The sequence below is a fragment of the Triticum dicoccoides genome, chromosome 3A, assembly GCF_002162155.2.
Source record: "Triticum dicoccoides isolate Atlit2015 ecotype Zavitan chromosome 3A, WEW_v2.0, whole genome shotgun sequence".
NCBI lineage: Eukaryota > Viridiplantae > Streptophyta > Magnoliopsida > Poales > Poaceae > Triticum > Triticum dicoccoides.
In genome coordinates this window covers 554,274,613-554,297,566 of record NC_041384.1, presented here as the reverse complement: position 1 = coordinate 554,297,566, position 22,954 = coordinate 554,274,613, and the positions used below count along the sequence as shown (strand labels likewise).

At 39.6% G+C, this 22,954-nt stretch overlaps 1 protein-coding gene across 6 annotated transcripts; it reads left to right on the top strand.

Moving 5' to 3' along the window:
• Positions 1–543: 543 nt before the first annotated feature.
• Positions 544–21,331, top strand: LOC119269154 (ubiquitin carboxyl-terminal hydrolase 13-like). 6 transcript variants are annotated; one of them, XM_037550924.1, is made up of 33 exons: positions 544–722; positions 950–1,031; positions 2,003–2,138; positions 2,221–2,378; positions 4,312–4,577; positions 4,682–4,894; positions 4,971–5,079; positions 5,174–5,289; positions 5,983–6,081; positions 7,343–7,452; positions 8,104–8,178; positions 10,688–10,766; positions 10,855–11,001; positions 11,079–11,159; positions 11,243–11,362; positions 12,694–12,816; positions 14,649–14,720; positions 14,864–14,949; positions 15,043–15,151; positions 15,244–15,312; positions 15,394–15,495; positions 17,084–17,139; positions 17,234–17,417; positions 17,497–17,598; positions 17,676–17,747; positions 17,839–17,904; positions 18,422–18,487; positions 18,680–18,777; positions 19,099–19,156; positions 20,063–20,179; positions 20,582–20,656; positions 20,737–20,814; positions 20,897–21,331. In XM_037550924.1, exons 1-33 carry the CDS (start codon positions 693–695, stop codon positions 20,936–20,938), a joined length of 3,396 nt encoding a protein of 1,131 aa, XP_037406821.1. In that variant the 5' UTR covers positions 544–692; the 3' UTR covers positions 20,939–21,331. The 6 variants fall into 6 exon arrangements, with proteins under 6 accessions (XP_037406821.1, XP_037406820.1, XP_037406819.1 ...); XM_037550923.1 differs by lacking the exon at positions 19,099–19,156 and having other exon boundaries at positions 18,703–18,777; positions 20,740–20,814; positions 20,881–21,331; XM_037550922.1 differs by lacking the exon at positions 19,099–19,156 and having other exon boundaries at positions 18,703–18,777; positions 20,881–21,331.
• Positions 21,332–22,954: the final 1,623 nt, after the last annotated feature.

The following is a 22,954-nucleotide window of genomic DNA, read 5'->3' as shown; positions in this document are numbered from 1 at the left end:
GACAAACCACACTAACAATCGTAGCTATTTTTTCTACTCTCATAACGAGTCACATTATTAAGATTACGTGAACCATTGAATTTTGAATTTGCTAGCTTGGCCTATTAAAACCATCCGAGATCGATACGTGTCTCTCTACCATCATACCATCAATATGCATTCATGCATTTCAAGAGTGTTTTAAATCCCATCACATTTAGTTGTCACATTTCTTTTTGATGAAGTCGTCGCATATTTAACCTATTATTATGTCAAAAAAATGCATTGCTGCATTTTCACACATTTTAAATTTTAGAATCGTTTATATTAATACATAATATATATTCATAAACAATTCTCCAATCCCACAACAATGCTCGAGGCACCGTCTAGTTTTTGCAGCAACAAACACCGTGCATTCTGTTCCCTACAGCCCGAAATCTCTATCCCTCTTGCCCTGCGCGAAATATCAAACCGACCCTCGATTAAAGCCGCGGCCCCGCGTTCTTTAGAAAACCGCAAAGAGCACGCGCCCCTCCCATCCCTTTTTTTACCCCCTTCTCCCCTTCGTCTTCGTCTCCTCCCCGCTTTGTCCCCCCCGCCCGCTTCTCCCCTAAACCCTAGCACGCGAGCCCCGAATCCCCAAACTCTCCGCGGCGATCGCCGACGCGACCCAACCCCGCGGCCGCCCGTAGCGGCCGCCGCCGCCGCACATGACCATGGTGACTCCTCGCGCCCCCGAGGTAAAAGCCCCGAGCGACCTCGCCATTCTCGCCACTCCGCTCGGAGTCCGCTCGCTTCGGCCCGGAGTGCGCCGCTGTTTCCTCTAGGGTTTCTGCGATTAGGGGGCAGTTTCGACCTGATTCGATTTGGCGTGGTTTCGTGGGCGGTCTTTTGTGGTGGCGATTTGTTCGGTTCTAGTATTGTTTAGCTCCCCGTGCTGAACTGTTCGGCTGCCTGTTGTCTGCAGCCGCCGCCGCAGGACCAGGACGAGGAGATGCTTGTGCCACAACAGGAAGTGGAGGTCTTCGAGGGACCGCAGCCAATGGAAGGTGAGGGTTTTCGGTGCCCCTTTTTGGTTAATTTCGGCTGAAACTTTGATCTGCTATGCATTATCTGTGGCTTCATGGTAAAATGTGTTATCTTTTCTGCGTGCTACCGTTCCGTCCTTTCCCATTGTCTGTTTGACTGTTAAATGATTTATGGTCACTCCTTTCAGTCTTAGCTTGATGCCAGTTTTTTTTTTGGTTTGTACTAATATTAGTTTAAGGGTGATTTTACGGCAGGTTATATAGGTCTACCTATGTCCATGTACTGCTATCAGTGACATGTTCGTTCCAAAGTTGAATTGCCTGTCTGTTACACCCCACAATATCTGTATTACCCAGACGAGTTGATATAACCTACATGTTGCATCAATGAACATTCGAGAAAACAAGAAAATGTTGCATCACAAAACCAAAGGAAACTGATTGAGTATCCAGGTTATAACCAAAGAAAATGTTGCATCAATGAACATGGACATGATTTTGATTTTGATTGATGTGTACATCGTCCTCAATCGTATGCATGCCAGTGCTTTATGGGAGGGCATCGCCACAATTTATGCATTCATTCTGTATGGCTTTAATAGTTTTTGTAGTGCTGGTGTCTGATGTGAAGGCAAAAAACACTAATGTTAAAAGGTGAATCCTGAACTTACATTCCAAAACATGTTGGATTTTGTGGTATCCCTTGCGGCTGTACATGTTTTTCCTTTTTCGGTGGGTGACTAGGTGGTAGATGGCTACTGTTATTAGGACATGGCGGTGATGGCGTTTCTGTTGTAAGTGCATGTTGATTAGCTAACATATGCTAAACCTTAGTTGGATGCGTAGCCAATTCCACAAAGGCAACTTTTAACATTATTATTGGTGCGTGCTATGTTTCGCTAAATAGTAACACAACTGTCAACGGTTGAGACAAAAAAGTCAGGTTAGGTGTTAATTTCTTCTTCTCTTGTTTACTCTTATTTGGTCTGCAGAATCCATGCCAGCTGTTGACAATGAAAGTTTGCCTGATGCATCAACTTCCAGATTTACATGGAAGATTGAAAGTATATCCAAGCACAGTGGTAGAAAAACTCACTCTGACGTTTTTGTGGTTGGGGGTTACAGCTGGTCAGTAAACACAGCCTCTTATTGCTATCTTATACATCCATTACTTCTGTGGCTTACTTCTTTTCCTATTACCTCTTTGCAGGCGAGTGTTGGTTTTCCCCACAGGAAACAATGTAAATCACCTTTCAATGTATCTGGATGTTGCTGATGCTAAGTCTTTACCTACTGGCTGGAGTAGGAGTGCCCAATTTAGCCTTGCTGTGATCAACCAATTAGACAGCAAGCACTCAGTAAGAAAAGGTACCTCCTGTTGTTTCTCAACAGACCTTATTGTGTACCTACATATCTTGAAGTATTAACTTTAGTTTGATTTCGCTAGCAACACAACTGGTATCCGAATTTTTACTACCTCAAATGTTTGTTCATATAGCTATAGTGAAGTAGATATTGCGTACTCTGTCTTTTCAGAAATGTAGTCCTCTGTGGGTACCCTGGCGTCAACGTTTAGAACTTTGACCAAATTATGTGTGCAAGTATGTAAGTTGACCACGAAAATAATGTCATTGAATTTGTTGCCAAGTCCTTCCATAATGTAGTGTGACATTGTTTTTTGCTGGCATAGTACGATAAAAAATCATAGCCCAAGTCTTGCATTGGAGACTGAAACGCAATAAGCAACTTAGATTTGTCGACAGAGGGAGTATTTATTAAGCTACACGTTCACTTGCCCTTACTTTTTATTGTTGAACAGTATCTATTTGTTCTATGACATTTTTCACTATTTTTAGCTTGATGCCTTTGAAGTAAAAGCCTGGCATATTGCCTTGACAATTGACACATTTCATGCAGTCTATATGTGCCTGTTGTGTACTAGGGTCAAAGTTAAGAAAAAGCACTAGGTGTTAATATGCGTTTGGCCACCTACTTGTGCTTTTCTAGCTTAGGCGCGTTTAGGCGCAATTAGGCGTTTTATACACAATTGTATGGAGAGGGCTACAAGCAGGCAAGCAGCAGACCAACAAAATCAATAGCTAGCAGACCAAGTGGCCAACACAGGCAGCAACTACCAACTAGCAGACCAACAGCACACATTAGTAGCAGTACAAGTGCATATTGCTGGAGCACACGACAGTAGCAACAGGCTAGCATCGACAGTACCCGAGCAACTAGCATCAGCAACTCACAAGCAACCAGTCCTTCTCGCACCAGCAATGAGAGAAATGGAGAGGGAGAGAGGCAGAGAGCTCACAAGGAGGTGGCAAGAGCAGATCGAAGGCTTGGGGGCGTGAGGTGGACAAGCTCCGAGTCGGGCAACCGATGACGCGAGGCGGAGGAGATCCGAGTCCGGCAGCCGGCGGCGCGAGGAGAAGCTTCAGCTCCGGCAGCCGGCGGTGCGAGGAGAGCAACCTAACCCTAACATTTGGTATTTGCTTGTGTTCCGCGAGGAGATCCCGCTCCTTTTATTGTCTTTGATTGATGCTGCCCCTGCTTGCAGTTCCGCGCCAAATCAGCGCGCCTAATCACAGATTTTTGCGCCTAATCGCGCATACGTGCAAAAGGCGCTCCCCCTAGGTGCGCATCACGCCTTTTCGAGCGCATAGGGCCTAGGCGAGGCGTTAGGCCAGCGCCCCGTGTGTAGGCGCGCATAAGCGCACAATTAAGCACGCTTTTTTGAACTTTGACTAGGGTTAGGTAGAGGCCCCTGCCTTTGGTGGCAAGATATATAAACTATTCTAATTCTTGCTTGATTAATTCCTCATAGAGGGTCCTATTTATACAAAGGCCCTAATCTAAGTAACTAATTGTATATCGTCTCTCTTGTTGGTGTAAGACCCAGTCTAAAAGATACATTCTAATTTGAAAGATAAATTTCCTAACTGAGTGCTTGGTGCTGGGTGGGCCATGTACTTTGTGAAACTTCCTAACTGAGATCACGGGGATCCTCTCTGTATCTTGGTGCTGGGTGGGCCATGTACTATATGTTCACAACACTTGCATAATTCTTATTCAACATCAAAGTGTGCCATACTTCTTAAATTTTCCCCAACCTTAAAAGGAGAATCTCCTGCTGTTTAAAGTTTGCACTGATATTTTTTCTTCACAATTTTCTCTCAGTTGAAAAAACATTTTCTTTTGCTCAATTTTTTAGATTTGAAATGAACTCACATGTTTAGCATATAGTAACTGACACATTGTGCTAGTCATTATTTGATGATTTTTCTCCCCCCTGCAGAAGTAACACATACATTTAATTCTCGAGAAAGTGATTGGGGTTTTACGTCCTTTATGCCTTTAATTGATCTATATGATCCTAGTAAAGGTTATATTGTGAACGATCAATGCATCATTGAAGCTGAGGTTGCTGTGCGTAAAATTGTGGATTACTGGAACTACGACTCAAAAAAGGAGACTGGTTATGTTGGTCTCAAGAATCAAGGTGCCACTTGTTACATGAATTCGCTGCTCCAGACACTCTACCATATTCCCTACTTTAGGAAGGTAAGTTGTATTTCTGATTTTTGTTTCCTTTGAAAGTCAAGGCTTATTTCTAGTTTTTTGTCGACAATCCATCTGTGGTTCTGATACAAAGAATGATACTGTAGGCTGTGTACCATATGCCTACTGTCGATACACCTTCCGGGAGCATTCCTTTAGCTTTGCAAAGTCTTTTCTACAGACTTCAGCATGGTGACAATAGTATTTCCACAAAAGAGCTGACTAAATCTTTTGGATGGGATTCCTATGAGTCGTTTATGCAGCATGATGTCCAAGAGTTAAATCGGGTTCTATGTGAAAAGCTGGAGGATAAAATGAAGGTTAGGCATTTGCATGCTGATTTTAATATTGAGCAATAACACCCAGTCATTGATGTGCAACTATTCCTTTGTCCAGGGAACTATTGTGGAAGGAACAATACAAAAATTATTTGAAGGTCACCATATGAATTATATTGAGTGCATTGGTGTTGACTACAAATCTACTAGAAAAGAGTCATTCTATGGTATGTAATAAGTAACAAGGTTAAATCTGGTCCTTATTTCTCTAGTGCTCTCTTTGTGGCCATAAGTTCATGCCATATTTATCAAAATTTCCAGATCTCGCACTTGATGTCAAGGGCTGCTCAGATGTTTATGCATCTTTTGATAAGTATGTAGCTGTAGAGATGTTGGATGGTGATAATAAGTATCAATCTGAAAAATACGGCCTGCAGGTTAGTTTGACTTGGCATTTGCTATCCAATATCTAGAAGACTGTTTAATAAGTTATTTTTTTTACTAAATATCAAGGAGCCATGACAATTTGGATGAAGTTGTCACAAAATCACAGTTCTTTGAATGTTCTCTTAACCATAACTCCTAGGGCAAATGGTCAGAGACCATCCAAATGCCGCATTTAAATGCAGTTGATAGGGTTCCTGACCTGTGAGGCCCACCTGTCAGTTCTGATGGGGGCAAAATAACTCAGCAGGAGATGCCATGCCACGCATGCTGAAGTTTACATGTCCGAACCTGGAACGTCCCGGCCACATCATGGGATAGCGAAATGCCCTAATCAGGTTCGGGCATGCCCATATCCGCTAGTGACAAGGCACCTCCCGATGAGTTTTTGCCCTGTCAGATCTGACCAGTGGGTCCCATAGGTCAGAAATGTCATCAACTGTGTCAAAATGCTGGATTTTGAAAAGCTGTGATTGTTTGCCCCAAAAGTTGTTGTTAAATGAAGAAAATGGCAGAAGTTGTGGTTCTCTGAAACCTTCATATATGGCTGGACTTACTGCTTGATTCTCCAGTATTATTAGGGAAATGCGCTTTGATAACATTCGTTTTACAGGAAATTATTTTTACATTATACTTCATGATTGTTTGAGATATCTTAATTTAATACATTTCTTCCCTTTTTTCAGGATGCCAAGAAAGGGATGCTTTTTATTGATTTCCCTCCAGTTCTGCAACTTCAACTGAAGCGGTTTGAATATGATCATGCGCGGGATATAATGGTTAAGGTGTGGATTCATTTCTTATGCATTCTCACCATCTTTGTAGGTTTTCTCTGACTTCATTTTCAGTGTGGTGGTTAGTATCACACAAAAAAGGGCACAATAAGTCTCTACGTAGGCTCTGCACTTAGTAATGTAAAAAAAAGGGCAACCTGGTGCATGTAGCTCCCGCTTGCGCAGGGTCCAGGGAAGGGTCCGACCACTTTGGGTCTATAGTACGCAGCCTTTCCCTACATTTCTGTAAGAGGCTGTTTCCAGGACTTGAACCCATGACCTCATGGTCACAAAGCAGCAGCTTTACCACTGCGCCAAGGCTCCCCTTCGCACTTAGTAATGTACCATGTTCAATATTGTTTCAGAAAAATCAGGGGCAGGTTAACAAGAAATACATTATTCGGTTGTTAGTCTGGTCTATGTGAATTGATCTTTTTTGTAATTTATCCCTATGGTGGAATTTTTTTATCTGTTACTCATCCCATCTAGATCATTTTTGTTTGTGGAATATGGTGAGCTATAATGCTTAACTGCTTGCCCAAGCATTTTGTTTAGTTGCAGTTTAGGTAAGTTTTAAAACACTTATTTATTGTCAATGTTAGAATATATACCAAGTCAAGTTGCATATAAGCTATTGACATGCCCATTCCCCATAATTGTCTGTTTCACTCATTTCAGTAATACACCAATTGCACATGCAAAAGGTATTAGTTATGCGTGTGTATTTTACTTTTAATATTTCCCTTCTGTATTCATACTATCAAGAGGTCCCCACTTGGCCTGGTGCAGTGGTGAAGTACTCCCCACTTGTGCCAATAGGTTCGACACGGCCTCTCTGCATGCTTGCCCCATATTCCTTCCCCAGACCCCACCTGGTGGGAGCTTCTAGCACTGGGTCTGTCCTTAGTGTAATTCAAGCATTTGGAAGGTTAGGTACCACGTCCTTAGAATCTAAAGCATTAATCAGAGTCAACAAAAGATATTCTGCCATCGGCAAATTGTTCTGTTTACCTATTAGTCTACATATATCTACTAATGTGCTTGACGTAAAGATGGTTTTTGATATCTTGAACAATTTAAGGTGGGTAATTCTTATATTCAGTACAGTATTAGTGATCAATAGTCTGCCGGTGATTTGAATGTTCTTTGATTAGTATTTGAAAAACCAGGGTTGCTGAAGGCTGGGTGTGTTTATTTTTTGTCAAATACTTTCTCATGCATATGTTATTGGTTTTGTTTTAACGTTTACATTAAGTCCATTCTGACAATGTAGATAAACGACCGTTATGAGTTCCCACTTCAGTTGGATCTTGACAGAGATGACGGGAAATATCTCTCTCCAGAAGCTGATAGGAGTGTGCGCAACCTCTATACTCTTCACAGGTAATAGTTTAATAGGTTTTTTGTGCATTTCTGTTATGCCATATTTAGTGTCGTATAGGTGGTTAATTATTTAACAGTTAATATTTACGTGCTGCAAATGTTAATTTTGCCCAGTTAATTTCTTAGCAATTACATTGTTCACACACTATGCATGTGTTGTACTGTTGTTACTTCATTATTCATCCCTTTCTGTTTGTACTACCTCCTTTCTGGTTTAAAAGGCCCACACGTGTACCTAGATTGATAATTTGATCAACGTAACCCGAGTCTTATATCACAAAAATTATACCATTAGAAACTTCAAATGCTACATTTTCTAATGGTATAACTTTTATGAGATAAAATTTGTATTATATTGGTTGAATTGGTGCTCTAGGTTTATGTGTGGGCCTTTTAAACTGGAAAGGATGTAGTAGCAGTGAATGAACTAACGTAGTGCAAATATAGTCTATTTATTTTAGAATATTATTAGCACACACTGCCAGTGTCCTCCATTTTATCTTAGTTTGCTGTCTTGAGGGCACGAAACTTTTCATGATGCATATTGGATTGCACTTTTCAAGTGAGAACCTTTTTTTCTACTAGTGTACTGGGACATGGTCTGGAGTTTGTCTTGTTGACTTTGAACCTTATGTCTTTTCTTTAATGCAGTGTGCTAGTTCACAGTGGTGGAGTTAGTGGTGGACACTACTATGCCTTCATCCGCCCTACCCTTTCTAATCAATGGTATGGTTCGATTGTAAATAGTAGATGCTTTCTTATGGGCAGACTTATTGGATATGGTTCTTTGGTACTCAATTAATTTTTTAATTTAATCCTCACGTCAGAAAATGATTCGAGTGAAAACATTATGATCGAAATTATGTACCTAGTATGTGCTTTTGATCTTTGGGGGGCTGTATGCTAATCTATTACTTACCTACTAATAAAGGGAGGTAATATTCTTGGTCCGTCATAAAGTTCTGCAAAAAAAACCTGACCTTAGTATCCAATCCGCAATCCGCACGCCGCCCATTGAGAGCAGCGAAAAAAATATTGCCATGATTGAGGTTTAAACGCACGACCTACACAGTCGTAGTGAAGGCCTCAACCAACTCACCTAGCTTCTTCTGCCAGAAAACGTGATCCGTTACCCAATAAAATAGTCCCACCTTGCTCTTTTCTTAAAATCTCACCGGTTTATATATGCATGCAAGTTGTCGTAGAATCAACCAGCTGCCTCAAGAATTAACAAACGAAGGTTGAGGTGTTGGCCCTACATATCCTGGGGAAAGGAAGAAATTAGAACTCCACAAATAAGTTGGTGCGCGGTTGCATGTGACAAATAAGAAAGGGAGTTAAGCCAAGCATGCTCCTGGGAACAGGAGCAGCTAATTAAGTCAAGTATGCGGCATGGCCACTCAAAGAGGCACATGCATTAAGAAGCGACACCTATAACAGTACAAAGGAAGGAACGCAACTGCTACCCCTTGACCCAATAAATTCGAAATATGGGATTATGTTGTTCCACTCTCAAATTGATGGTTAAAGAAAGTGCACAAAAATTAATCCTTCCGGAGTTGGAGTCCAACTGTTTCTATAAATTAAATTTTGCAAGAGAAAAGCTAAAGGGTTAATTGAGCAGTTTTTGTTCATTTGCAACTTTTCTAGACTTTAGCATACGACTTTGCCGTCGTCAGTTGATCGTTCAGATGTTGTCGTGCCGTATTGGTAGACGTTTATATGGACACACTAAGTTTCTCTCCTGTTGCAACGCACGGGCATATGTGCTAGTAGCTTTAAAAGTTGATACGGGCCTTAGTTCATCTTTGTAAATTAGTCATTGGTGATGGGAGTTGCGAGGACGTTGGTTCTTGTCCTTCTGTGTAGGGGCCATTTACAGGCTGTGGGTGACAATTACATCAGCGAAGTTTGATAGTTATATATGAAATGGGAGATGGAGAATCACTCCATCTTATAAAAGGAGTTCCCACCTTGGATTATGAGTCAAGACTAGTCTATAGACTAGGCTATGAGTCTCAACTCCAGGGCTGACTTCACTTCAGTGTCAACTAGTCTATGACTCGCAACTTCAATGTTACTAGTGTCAATTAGTCACGCTTAGTCTATGAGTCTCAACCTCGGAACGACTCGTCGACTTGTGAACCTTCCCACTAATATAGACTATCTGCAAGTAACTACATGGAAGCCTTATAGATAAATGTTTTGATGTTAGCTTAATGATCAACCTCTTCAGTTCTAACTGCTCCCGTGGTTGCTTGATGTTGCTCCACCATCACCCTGTGCTGTACTGATATAGTCACAAGCTGATTGTTGCCTGGAACCACACTGGCCATTGGACTTGTGGCAAAAAGGCTCCATAGTGCTGATTTCTTCTCCCTCCGTCCGAAAAAGCTTGTCCCTCAAATGGATGTATCTAGCACTAGCTTCGTGCTAGATACATCCATTTGAGGGACAAGCTTTTTCGGACGGAGGAAGTATGAGAAAAAACATTGTTCTTCTTCCTTTTCATCAAGATATAAATCTTCTCCCACATTATTTATCCTAAAAAGAACTTAATGTTTGCTATGGTTTCAAAGTCTTTGCTGTAATTTGAACTACTTTTGATCAATTGTTATGTGTTTTTAAGGCGTTGCCTCGCGCCACAGCTTACGCCCTTGAAAGGTGAAAAGGGGTGGGCTGACTCACATTGCCTTTACCAGAGCCCTGCTGTTGGCTTTTGTAGGTTTACTCAATTTGTTTGGAAGAATTAAAATAGAGTATTAAAAAAATATGGACCTTCGCCTTGACTTGCCACCTGAAACGTCATGGTGTTAGCTTTTGCATTTTGCATTTGTAAGACAAACAGATTTGAGTTGTGTACTACTAACACTGACCTTTGTCTGTTGCATGCCACTACAATCGCTCTGTTGTATCATCTGTGCAGTGCATTTCTAATTAATATGTAAATAGCCACATAGCTACTAAAACTGACATTTGTCTTATCATCTGTCACATTGAATTTCTAATTAATAATATCTAAATAGTCACATAGTCACCCTCTTTTACATATTCTTAGCAATAGTCACTATGTATTGCCATCACTGAATGCTATTTGATAAGGACCATGTTTGCTGATTGCTTTGTTGCTATAAAGCCCTCTTCCCCTATAGTCTCTTTATATGTTTCAGCACTACATTGGACAATCACAAGTGGATTGTGTGCAATTCATTGACTTTACAAATTTGTAATATAGGTACAAGTTCGATGATGAACGAGTGACAAAAGAAGACACGAAACGGGCGTTGGAAGAGCAGTATGGTGGCGAGGAAGAGGTAATATCCATTCGGAAATATTGAAACGTCTCATGTTGGCCATTGCTAAATTTTCTTACTGCAAATGCTGTTTGTTTCTTGGTTACAGCTCCCCCATACTAATCCTGGACTGAATATGAACCCACTTAAATTTACCAAGTATTCAAATGCTTACATGCTTGTGTACATACGTGAAAGTGACAAAGAGAAAATTGTTTGTGATTTGGAAGAGACAGACATCAATGAAGACCTTAAGGTAGTATTCTCATTATTTTTCGTTTTTGCCTTTTGATATCATAGAGTTCCTTTCAACATCGTGTAAATTCTTCTCAGACTAGGCTAAGAAAGGAAGACGAAGACAAGGAGAACAAGAAAAAAGAGAAAGCTGAGGCTCACATGTTCACTACATTTAAGGTTTGTCTTTATATCGTTATCTGACTGGGTTTGTCATTCTGATTGCTGTTCTCACTTGGTTCTTCATTTGAACAATTACCCAGGTGGCCAGAGATCATGATTTGGCAGCACAAATTGGACGAGACATGTTTTTTGATCTCGTGGATTATGAAAAAATTCATCCTATCCGTGTACTTAAAGACATGCCATTCAACCAGGTTAAGGTAACTATTCTCACTGAATAGCCATGTTGCTCTGGATATGAAGATATTTTGTAAATTAAATATGTGTGCTTTTTGCATATGATAGTGTTGCTATAGTCATGACTCCCAACTGCAGAATTTCTGATGCCCTTTTAAGTTGTACTTGCGTGCTGTTTTTTCCTTTTCTTTCTTCTGTTTCAAGCATTTGTAATAGTTAGACTGGTGTCATTGAATATAATTCTTCACTTTTGGCATTATAGGAACGGTACAGTAATTGCTGCTACTTTGTTGATTGGGTACCTAAAACAGTTTTTTCCTTTCCTTTCTTCTGTTTCAAGCATTTGTAATAGTTAGACTGGCGTCATTGAATATAATTCTTCACTTTTGGCATTATAGGAACGGTACAGTAATTGCTGCTACTTTGTTGATTGGGTACCTAAAACAGTTTTTTCCTTTCCTTTCTTCTGTTTCAAGCATTTGTAATAGTTAGACTGGCGTCATTGAATATATTTCTTCACTTTTGGCATTATAGGAATGGTACAGTAATTGCTGCTACTTTGTTGATTAGGTAACTAAAACAGTTATTATTTGATTTGGTTAACTAAATAAAATTTGTATCCACCGCCCTTGTTACCATAGTAATGCTTTCGATGAATGTGTGTGTGTGCCGTGAGTTTACTAAAATGAAAATTTGTGTGTGCATACATAGGTCGCATATTACTCCCTCCGGACCGGTTTACAAGTCTCCCCTTTATTCTGAGCTTAACTTTGACCGTTGATTTAGAAAAAGTATAATTTATTTGCCACAAAAAAGTATATAGTTGGAAACTTTTTTTTGAATGTGAATCCTGTGGTATCGTTTTTCTAGTGTTTCTTCTTCTCTGTATGTATGTGTATAGTTGAAATTTGTGCTTCCGTTTACTGTTTTGTGTGTGGGATTGGAATAATGCTGTAATATATTAAACAATGCTTATTGTTCAAGTCTCCCAGCTTAACTTTGATCATCGATTTAGAAAAAGTATAATTTATTTGCCACAGAAAGTATATAGTTGGAAACTTCTTTTTGAATGTGAATCCTGTGGTATCGTTTTTCTAGTGTTTCTTCTTCTCTGTATGTATGTGTATAGTTGAAATTTGTGCTTCTGTTCACTGTTTTGTGTGTGGGATTGGAATAAAGCTGTAATATATTAAACAATGCTTATTGGGAATTGAACAAAATGGTTTAGTTGACTTTGGTTGCAACAATCATCTTCTTGGGCATCCACTTTTTAACTGTTCTTAGTTTTTCTTGTTTGCATTTAACTACAATGCCGAAGGATGCATGTTTTGATTTAATGAGTTTTACTTGACAGGAGGAGTTCTCAAAAGAATTTGGTATCCCCGTCCACTCCCAGAGATTTTGGTGGTGGTCTAAGCGGCAGAACAACACCTACAGGCCCACTCGGCCATTAACTCAACAGGAGGAATCATATACTGTAAGTGAATATTGACATATATTAATTGTTTGCTTAAACTTTGCTTGACAGTGGTTGTGTTTGGTTTCTGCACTTTTGGTAACATGACGTTGAAATCTATCTGTCATTGTCAGTTTTTTTATGTACTGGGATTTGTTTAATACATAAGGACAAATTCTCATTGGTTTGTGACTAGGGACTGGTCTTTGGTACTTCGTTACTGATGTTAGATTTTTCTGCATGAAATATACTCCAGGCGACTGATGTTGGATTTTTCTGCACAAAGTATGCTCCAGGGTTCAGTTCAGTGTCATGTAGTAACGCATCGGTATACTTGTACAAGTATGGCAATACAACATTTCTCAAATGTATAAAAGAATAATAATACTCCCTCTGATCCATATTAATTTTTGCTGATAATCAGGATCGGAGGGAGTAACTATTTTATGCTTCACAACTTTCCAAATTATAAAAGCTGGACATTTCGTTTTCTCCTGTTGTCGTATCTTTTCCTTCTATTCTTCCGAATATCTTATCTCAGACACTTAGACCAAATGATCTTCTTCACGCACATTCCTTTTGATTTCTTGTTGGTTCCGGTGCAATAAAGCATGTAGGCAGCAGGCGAGGAGGGGACAACATGCAACTTCTAGTCCCTCTGATCTGTTATTTAAAAAATTGGCTGCAGAATCTCCTCCACCTCTCTTAACAATTTCACAGTGCGAACTGGGTAACCATACCAATATACAGTCGCGTTGGGGTGTAGCCTTTTGTCTTTTCCTGTAAATAAAAATGTTATTCCTGCACTCCGAGGTATGTGCTGGAGCTGCACTGGTACGAGTTATCCTATGTGTTCCTTGCTACTGCTATACAACTTGACAAAATTACCAGCACATCAGAGGTCCCATGTAATTGTCCTTGTTAGCCTTGTACCATTATCTCCATTGTTCAAGAAAGCGTTTTTAAAGCGACGCTTAAGCGCTGAGCAATGGCAAAACGCTTCGCTTTGTCCGTAAGCGGTATATTAAGCTTTTTTTTTTTGGCTGTTTCTGAATTACTTCTGTAGTTCTGCTTGCCTGCTTGCGCAATAATGGCAATATGCCATTTTACCTCGTTACTTTATTAGGGTCTGTTTGGGAAGCATTTACTTCAGATTCTGGGCACATGATCTCTATTAGACTATGTCTATTTGAACTGAACTGCATTTTAGTTGTTATTTTGCTTGCTGTGTGAACCTGATGTATACTCCCTAGATACATCCGTATCCAGACAATTCTAAGACAAGTAATTTGGGACGGACGTAATATTTGGTATGGTGTGAACTGCATTTTAGATGATATATTTCAATTACGTATGTGCTATGTTTCCCATTTCCCTGTGCATATTATTCAAAAACAGTCAAATTCTGGCCAATTTTAAAAAACGCTTAAGCTGTGCTCAAGCGCTCATTGCTCTAAGCGGTGGCCTTCAGCTTTGCTTATGCTTTCCGCTTTTTTGAACATTAATCATCTCACCCCTAGTCAACAGTATTAGCTAAGTGCAAAGTTGAAATGATTAAGTGAGCCCAAGTAAATCTCTGAGTTTAGGTACAGACACTTAGACATGAGCTTTTCAAACAATTAATATGTGCCCACCAAATTAAATGCTTATCTCCTAGTTGTGTGTGTCTTGAGTTCCCATTTATTCCTATGAAGCCATGTGTTTCCTGCCTTGGCCTGCCTAATTGGTGATCGAGCGCTGGGGTGCTAATTTTGCTACCTGACTGGCGCCTCATGAACATTGGCATCCATTTGTTATATGCATCACTATTAGTTTTCTTGATTCACACTTAAATAATTTGATTTTTTTTTCAGGTTGGACAGCTTAAAGATGCAGCAATTCGAATGAACAGTTCTGAATTGAGGCTGTACTTGGAGGTTGTACAGGTTAATATTATGAACAGCTTTTTATACCCAGTTTAGCTTTTTTATATAGTTCATCTACTCAACTGCAGTGTGCCATCTGTAGCTTAGGTGCATTGGTCTTGTTTACTGGTGTGCCATCTAATATTTGCTTGTGACACTTGCAGGAGAATCATTTGACTCTTGCTTCGAGGACAAAGGATGATATTTTACTTTTCTTCAAGCTCTATGACCCTGAAAAAGAAGAACTAAGGTTGCTTCTTTCTCCAGCTTGACATTTTATTATTATGTAATCGTCTGGCAACACTGAATCTGTCTAATATTATCCCCTGCGGTTATGAAACAGATATGTTGGGAATCTTCTCTTGAAAGCATCAAGTAAGCCATCTGATATAGTGCCAAAATTGAATGAGATAGCAGGATTTCAGCCTGATGAAGACATTGAGTTGTACGAGGTTTGTTTTGACGTCATTTGAATTGGGGTTGAGTTTTTCCCGTTTAAAAAAAGTTTTGGTAGCACAATGACATTTTACTTATACCTCTGTAGGAAATAAAATTTGAGCCAAATATTATGTGCGAACCAGTTGACTGTGATGTTTCCTTCAGTTTAAACCAGGTTTGTGCCATTAAAGTTATGCTTAATATTTATCATTGTCTGTGTATGTATTACTTATGGCATGTTTTTTGCTGCTTTCAGATTGCAGATGGAGACATATTGTGCTACCAAAAACGTTGTTCTCTGGACCAACACCGACATCCCAATGTATCTTCTTTCTTTGAATATGTCCATAATAGACAGGTAAATTTGTCTGGCTCTTGGACCCCCTTTTTCCCCTTGCAATACCTTGCCTTGCTTTAATATTTCATAGTTCATGCTCGTGATACTTAAATTCCTGTGTCTGTTTTGGCCACATGCCTTTATCAATCATTAAAGCTAGAATCTTACATGTTACGTCCTCTGTATCTGTTTGAGCACCTAATCTGCTAGCAATGATTGGTCCACGATTTGTCCCAACTCTTTTTCTATGATTGGTTAGATTGTTGGCGTGATTGAGTTGCCAAAAAATGATTGTTAACATGGTGTTTTTGTTTGCGTAAACTGCTTGAAGGCCGAAGTATGTGTTGCTTCGTGGAGCTAGTGCTTCACCTGTAGCATTATGCTATGTCTTAATCTATGTGTGAAAGAAGTTACCGACCATGCCCTGTGCAAAGTGATGTTTTCTTGGGTTGGCATGCATGCATTTGTTGGTGTGTGATGTATGTTTGAGTTTGACTGCTAATTTAATATATTTTACCTGCTTGTCAAACGAAAGTAGAGCATTATGCTTTCAATTGCATGCTGGTTCTGAGTAAAATCAGATTGTAAAATCACTCTCAATTATGAATGGTAGATATATCATTTGATGAAAGTACATAAACTCTGTTGACTTAAGCCTACTATTGAGCTCAAATTCGGTGATATGTTGTCGAAGTAGAGTGCTTAATTCATAATAGGAGAATATTTTGCATATGCCATAATTTCATGAAAGCTGTATGATCCGATACGGGTTATAGTTTGAGGTTTATCTTGATATGAAAGTGTCTCTTTGTGTTCATACATTTCTGATGTCCTGACAGAAACCGTTAGTACACCAATGTTTGACTCTACATCAGTTTAGCTTGTTAATATTTGATGTCATTTTGAATTTGAGCTCTTTTGCTTATATAAATTTTAATGCATATGTTTTTTTTATAAAAGATCATTAGCACGATAGCTTTTTTTGTGCAGGACGTATATTAAGTAGGAAGTAGACATTGTTCCCCACATTGCAAAACAGATGGTGCTTTTCTGTGCAGAGTGATACTGTAGAATAAGTTTCTTGTCACATAATAGATGACCTTTTGGTTTTATCAAGCTAGTCTTTCAAACTTCTCTCTTCATTAATATTAATCATACTATTTATTATGATTCATAGTAGAGCAGACGAGATGAGAATTGAAGTTTTTAATCTAGTTGATTCAGGGAAGATAGGTGATTCTTAATTCTGTGTGATCTCTTAATTTGTGTGCCACTTTTAGTTGTGTGCTAGAAGGGGAGCCTTGGCGCACTGGTAAAAGCTGTTGCCTTGTGACCAGTTCAACTCCTGGAAACAGCCTCTTACAGAAATGTAGGAAAAGACTGCGTACAATAGACCCAAAGTGGTCGGACCCTTCCCCGGACCCTGCGCAAGCGGGAGCTACATGCACCGGGCTGCCCTTTTAGTTGTGTGCTAGTCTGGTGTTTGATGTTCCTTCAATAGTCATTGTCATATATACGCGAGGCAGTTTTACTTTTTTTCAAAAGCTTATTACTACAGTTGTTGTCTAATGGTTGTTTTTACTGATTTTTTTATTGCTGCTATCTATAGGTTGTGCACTTCAGATTGCTTGAAAAGCCAAAACAAGACGACTTCTCTCTAGAACTGTATGTGTCAGGAATCTCTGAACCTTCGTAACACATTTGACCGTTTTCTTTCATAAATAAGCACTGATAACTGCTTTTACTTTCATACTTGTAGATCAAAACGTTCCACATATGATGATGTTGTTGAGAAAGTTGCACAACATCTTGGTATGGATGATCCTTCAAAACTCCGCCTTACTCAGCACATCCCGCATTTACAGCAACCGAAACATCAATACATCAAGTATAGAAGTATTGATCATCTTTCAGATATGTTACTTTTACGTAACCCTAATCAGGTCAGGCACCTTTTTTTCATGTGTTCCTATTTATTTACTACATTGTATGGGATTACTTGAGCTTCCTTTTTTCTTGCAGATGTCTGACATTTTATATTATGAAATACTGGACATTCCTTTGCCAGAACTGCAAGGTCTGATAACATTGAGAGTTGCTTTTCACCAAGCTACACCTAATGAGGTAGTTTGCACCAAATTTTGTGCTTGCAGCCGCTTTTATGTGTCTAAACATGTTCTGCAATAACCTTTGTTTATCAGGTGCTGTTTCACATTATACGATTGCCAAAGGGTAGCGCTTATTCTGATTTGATCGACGACTTAAAATCAAAGGTGAATTTACTGTAAATACTGTTAGTTTCTTGAAAGGGTTTTTATGTTCTGCCAACTTGATCTTGAATTTTTCTATTTTTCCTTTTCTTAGGTTAAGCTATCTCGAAGTGACGCTGAGCTTAGGCTATTTCAGGTCAACAATAACAAGATATGGAAGGTACTTGTTATCTCTGTTGCACCATGGAAGTTATCATTCCTCTAGACTAGATTTTTATAATGTATGGTCATATTCAGTTGTTTATTTACTATTGAAATGTTGGTTCGGAAACAGTAGAGTTGTATTATCACGAAAGTCAACTTGTACCATGGTGCATGTCTTCAGTGTAGTAGAATGCGCTGACTGTGGCAGTATGTTGGTAGGAATTAGGAAGGCAGTGCACTAGTCCTTGCATGGGTGGTACCACACCGTGATGGGGCTACAAACCCCACTTCTTTTGCAGTCCGTGCTATAAAAAAATTAAATATAAATTGTAACCATGGATATCTATCTGTAAAATATGTGGTTTTGGCTATCTGCAAGGAAAGTACAAATCTTGTTATGGTTTGTGATTTCACTTTACTTTAAAGTTCCGTCTCTCTTTTATGAATCCAGTCTCATTAAGATGATGCACATACTTCACAAATAATCCGGTTGACCTTTGTATTCATTATCAGTCATTTGCCTTATTTTTCAGGTGTACCAGCCTACTGAGAAAATAGACGCAGTTCATGATCCAAATGTACCTCTTCATGTTGAGGAGGTATGCATCATAAACACAAATACTGTTTACAGTCTCCTAGAAGCTCTAAAGGCTTAACCTCAGGCCATTTACTCCTATTACAGATCCATCCCTTGTTTTCTTTCTTTGGTTTGATTACGGAATGACATGGTCCATGTTCATCTCATGCATTATAAGCACTTCATGTAATTACCTGGTGTCTTTTCTCTCCAGTTTCCTAATTTTTTTATTGTCAGATTCCCGAAGAAGAGAAAAGTGCCGGTCCGCGAGACCGTTTGGTTCATGTCGTCCACTTCTTCAAAGATAACCAGGTATTATCGTTTTTATGCATCTATGTAGTCCTAAACCGTTGATGTTTCATGTATGGATATGGATTCCCTATATAGTTTTGAATCCTCAGGATGCTTCAAGCTCCTTTGAAGCTAGTGTAGAGAACATAGTGATCTCTAAAAGTACTGCTAATTGGTAGTTGCCATGATTGAGGAGATGTGCTCTAACTGATTTACTTGAGCAAACCTATGCTGAAAAAGTTTATGTACTGAGGAGCAACATGATCATGGCTGCTCTGCAATTGTCACTCGCTCAGGCATGTTAATGTGCTAGCTTAAACTTGCATGCCTTTGCCTCTTCAGAGCTTTGGGCTTAGAAAAATCTGTTAAAGTCGTCGTCTTGTATATGCCTAAGAAACTGGTGGGCTCTGTGCAGTATTGTTATGTCATACAGATTTAAAATTTTGATGTAAAAAATATCAGTGTGTTAGATTCAACTTGTTCAGAATAGGCTTGGTCTGTCCAAATAGCTAGCTTTGGGCTTGTACGAATAATCCATCAAAACTTGTCTTGTGTAGGCACAAAAAGTTGTTGGGCTGTTGTTGTGTCATACAGGGTTTATAATTCATTTCGTTTGATATTTGAATTTTTTGCTGAGTTTCGTCGATTTGAATGTAAATAGCTGGATATAATAGTTTGGAGTGTTGTGCAGTCTTAACACATGAATGCTGAAACAGTCACATCAGCTTGACTGTCCTAGTGGTGTGCACCTGTCATCCTTTTGTGCGGACCAGTGTTCAAATCTCTTAACTAAAATTAGCTTTAGATGCGAGGTTCAAACCCTTGACCTGCAGATTGAGAGGACTTACCAGTGCGGCAGTTATGATGATTTGTATTATTTATTTAGAATCTTTGTGCTATTGTACATTTTCAATTCAAACATACTGACTTCTTTAACAAAACATAAATATTTTGATTACCTCGAAATAAAACTTTGATGTTATTTTAAAGCATGAATAGGTATTTGAGCTAACGTTGTGGAACTTCCGTTTCATTGCAAACCAATATATTGTTTTATTTCCATGTGCTTGCAAATTTGCGGCTGGGTTTCCACTAGAGCATGACCCTAACAGGTTCTCAAAGCAAAAGCAGAAAGCAAAAACAAGAAACAATAACAGCTCCAACATCTATTGCCCTTATCATAGCATTTCTGGCCTTTTCTATTGTTTGGTATCTTGGTCTTGGTACTCTTTTTTGCACACTGTCAGAGAGAAGCAATAATACTTTGTATGTTATTGTTGCTGAATCAGTTACATCATCTTTGCAGCACATTCAATACTATGGAGTGCCATTCTTCTTCCTTATTCGTGAGGGCGAGGCTTTGTCAGATATCAAAGTACGCATTCAGAAGAAATTTGAGGTTCCAGACGAGCAGTTTCTTAAGGTGTGGTTTCGACCTTCTATTTTTTTTTGTATAATGTAATTTTCTGCAAAAAAATCTATCCTTTTCACTGCTATTATAAACAGTCCCTGGGCATAGCTAATGTACTGACTGCCATTTACTAGGTCCATTCCTTTATTCTGTTGAATATATCATCTGAAAATCAGTGTTGAAATAGGCTTTGTCATTATAGGTGTGCGATCTACTCCCTCCGTCCCAAAATATAAGATCATTTTTGACATTATCAGTGTAAAAAATGATATATTTTGGATGGAGGGAGTAAATTGTAAAAATAGGTATATCTTGGTTCAGTTAGAGGAATATTGGATGCGCTTTTGTTAGTGTTTTCCAGTTTATGTTGCCATCTTGTTGGATAGTATCTGATTTTATGTTGTTTTGTCTCAGTGGAAATTCGCTTATGTTGCCTACAATCGCCCGGATTACCTCCAAGATTCAGATATTGTATTGAGCCGATTCCAGGTGGAGTACATTTTGTTTTTTTGGATGTTTGACAGAAAATATTCCTTTATTCAAACTTTTCTTGCTGGTATTTCTTTCAGCAGAAAAACATTTATGGACCATGGGAACAATCCCTAGGACTGGAGCACTCAGACATGCCCACCAAAAGGGCCAATCAGGTATTTAACTATAGAGACTGCCAACACATAACAGATATGTTAGTTGCTGTATTATTCTCAAAGTAGGTCTAAACAACTGCAGAATCGCCATTCTTTTGAAAAGCCGGTGAAGATCTACAACTAAAGATGGCGATATTTTCAGTTCTGACCTGACGGTTTCTCTAAACGAATGGGCAAGAACACCAATGTTATTTACGCACACCCTGCAGATGAAGTGGCGGCAAAATCCATGACCATGATGTGCTTTTGACCAGGTAGTTATACAGATGTAGAACCGGCTGTTGAGAGGGTGCTGTGCTGAGTTATTATTTGTTTGGAGGGGACGTCGCATACAGCGGATGTATTGTGGCTTGTCGAAAGGAAATTAACATTTGGTTGGTTGTACAGGGATTTATAGAACTTTTTTGCTTAGATCAATTTCACTTTGTAAGCTGTGTATTTTGCAGTGAATTTTTGCACTCGGTTGATTCTGTGGTCGTTGCCTTAGCTATAAAATATTCTGTGCGACTCGTATGAATACCAATCTTCTTTAAACCCAAGGTTTAATTTTTTCGTTGCTTTGTTGCCAGATCTGAGCTATTGCTTCTCTATTACTCCCTCTGTCCCGAAAAACATGTCACAATGGTTATTTTACAATGTACTCCTCAGCCTTTTGCCGACCAAACCTGAAGTCCCTCTCTTCCTCCTTCCTCTCTGACCGACACTCCGCTCTCTTCCTCCTTCCTCTCAGACTGGCTGGTGTCGCCGGGGCCGCTCCCCTCTGCACAGCTCCACGCCGCCTGTGCCTCCTCTCCCTCCCCCGCGGTACCTCTCCCTCCCTAGCGTCGGCGCCCTCTCCCTTGCGTGTGTCGCCGGCGCTCTCTTCCTCTCGCATATCCGGTGAAAATGCGATTTTCTCCCTTCGGCACTTCGGTCTGCAGCGGCCGTGCTCAATCTGCGGCGGGGACTACCAAGACGGCGCGATGGAGCTGCTTTTGTCGATCGCCTGCACGGGGCTGCTGCCGGTCGTCAGGTGAGGAGCGCATCTCCTGCAGCAGCGGCTACCTGGCCACGCAGCAGCGGCGGCAGGATGGGGGCGGCGAGCTCCTCCGTCTGCTCTAGGACTCCACCGCCAAGGGGGCACGCCCTTGCATCCGGGAGGTGCTCGAGCTCGTCAAGGGTGCCCCTCCCCTTCCCCCTCTAGACCCGATTTGATGGTGAATTGCAAGTCCAAGTCATTGTTTTTGATTAAGATTACATATTTCTGATAATTATACTGAATCTTGAAGTGTACTGTCAATTGAATGTATTGGCAGAGTTCATATTTAGACTGAATCTTTACTACTCCTGTCAATAGCATGCTGAAATTTAGACAGTTTAATCTTGAAGTATAGACTAATTGTATTGACAGAGTTCAGTGTACTCCTGTCAATAGAATCAAAACTGATTTATTACCTTTCCATATGAACTTTACTGAAAAAATCAATTAAATTCAGTCACCATTCTGAATTTTGACAGTACTCTCTACAAACTGCTTTAAAATTAGTCCACACAAACAAGTGCATTTTCCTAGACTTGCTTGTAAATTATTCCAGTTTGAAACTGAGATCTGCTTGTACTGTCATAATTTTCATTTAGATAGGGGTAGGTTTGCTCAGCAACAATCAGTAAAATCTCAATAATACTCATGCAACAATAATCAGTAAGATTGAGATCTTCTTGCAATCTTTGTTTACAGCAGCACAGATTACTAGTGAACTTTTACACACAAGCATGGATTTGTGTACTGTGACTATCTACCTAGCTACTGTTTTGAATCTCCTATGTACTGCTTCTTCCTTCTCCAAGATTATGACATGACAAGTGCTTAACAGTTCAATTTATCTATAGCTTCATGACATGACAAATGCCTAACATGTTCAGTAAACTACAGTGAACATCTTTCTCCAAGTAATTCAACTACAGATAGATTGGAGATGGATTATTGATGGAATATAATTCAACTACAAATAGTCTTGTACTCCAGATGTACTATTGGGTAGAGTACATGTAAGGAGACAGAACTTCCAGATGTACAGGTTAGCAAGTTCTTTTAGAAGTGTCACAAGGGCTAGAGCTCTCAAGAAATACCCCTGTAATCATTTGGACTAGGTTAGATCAT

Bases quoted from the DNA above. Each gene is read 5' to 3' on its own strand.
- LOC119269154 (XM_037550924.1), top strand. From the start codon at position 693: ATGACCATGGTGACTCCTCGCGCCCCCGAG. The intron at 14,950-15,042 runs GTTGCTTCTTTC...GTTATGAAACAG, and splicing joins CCTGAAAAAGAAGAACTAAG to ATATGTTGGGAATCTTCTCT. The intron at 18,778-19,098 runs GTATTATCGTTT...TTGCCTCTTCAG, and splicing joins ACTTCTTCAAAGATAACCAG to AGCTTTGGGCTTAGAAAAAT.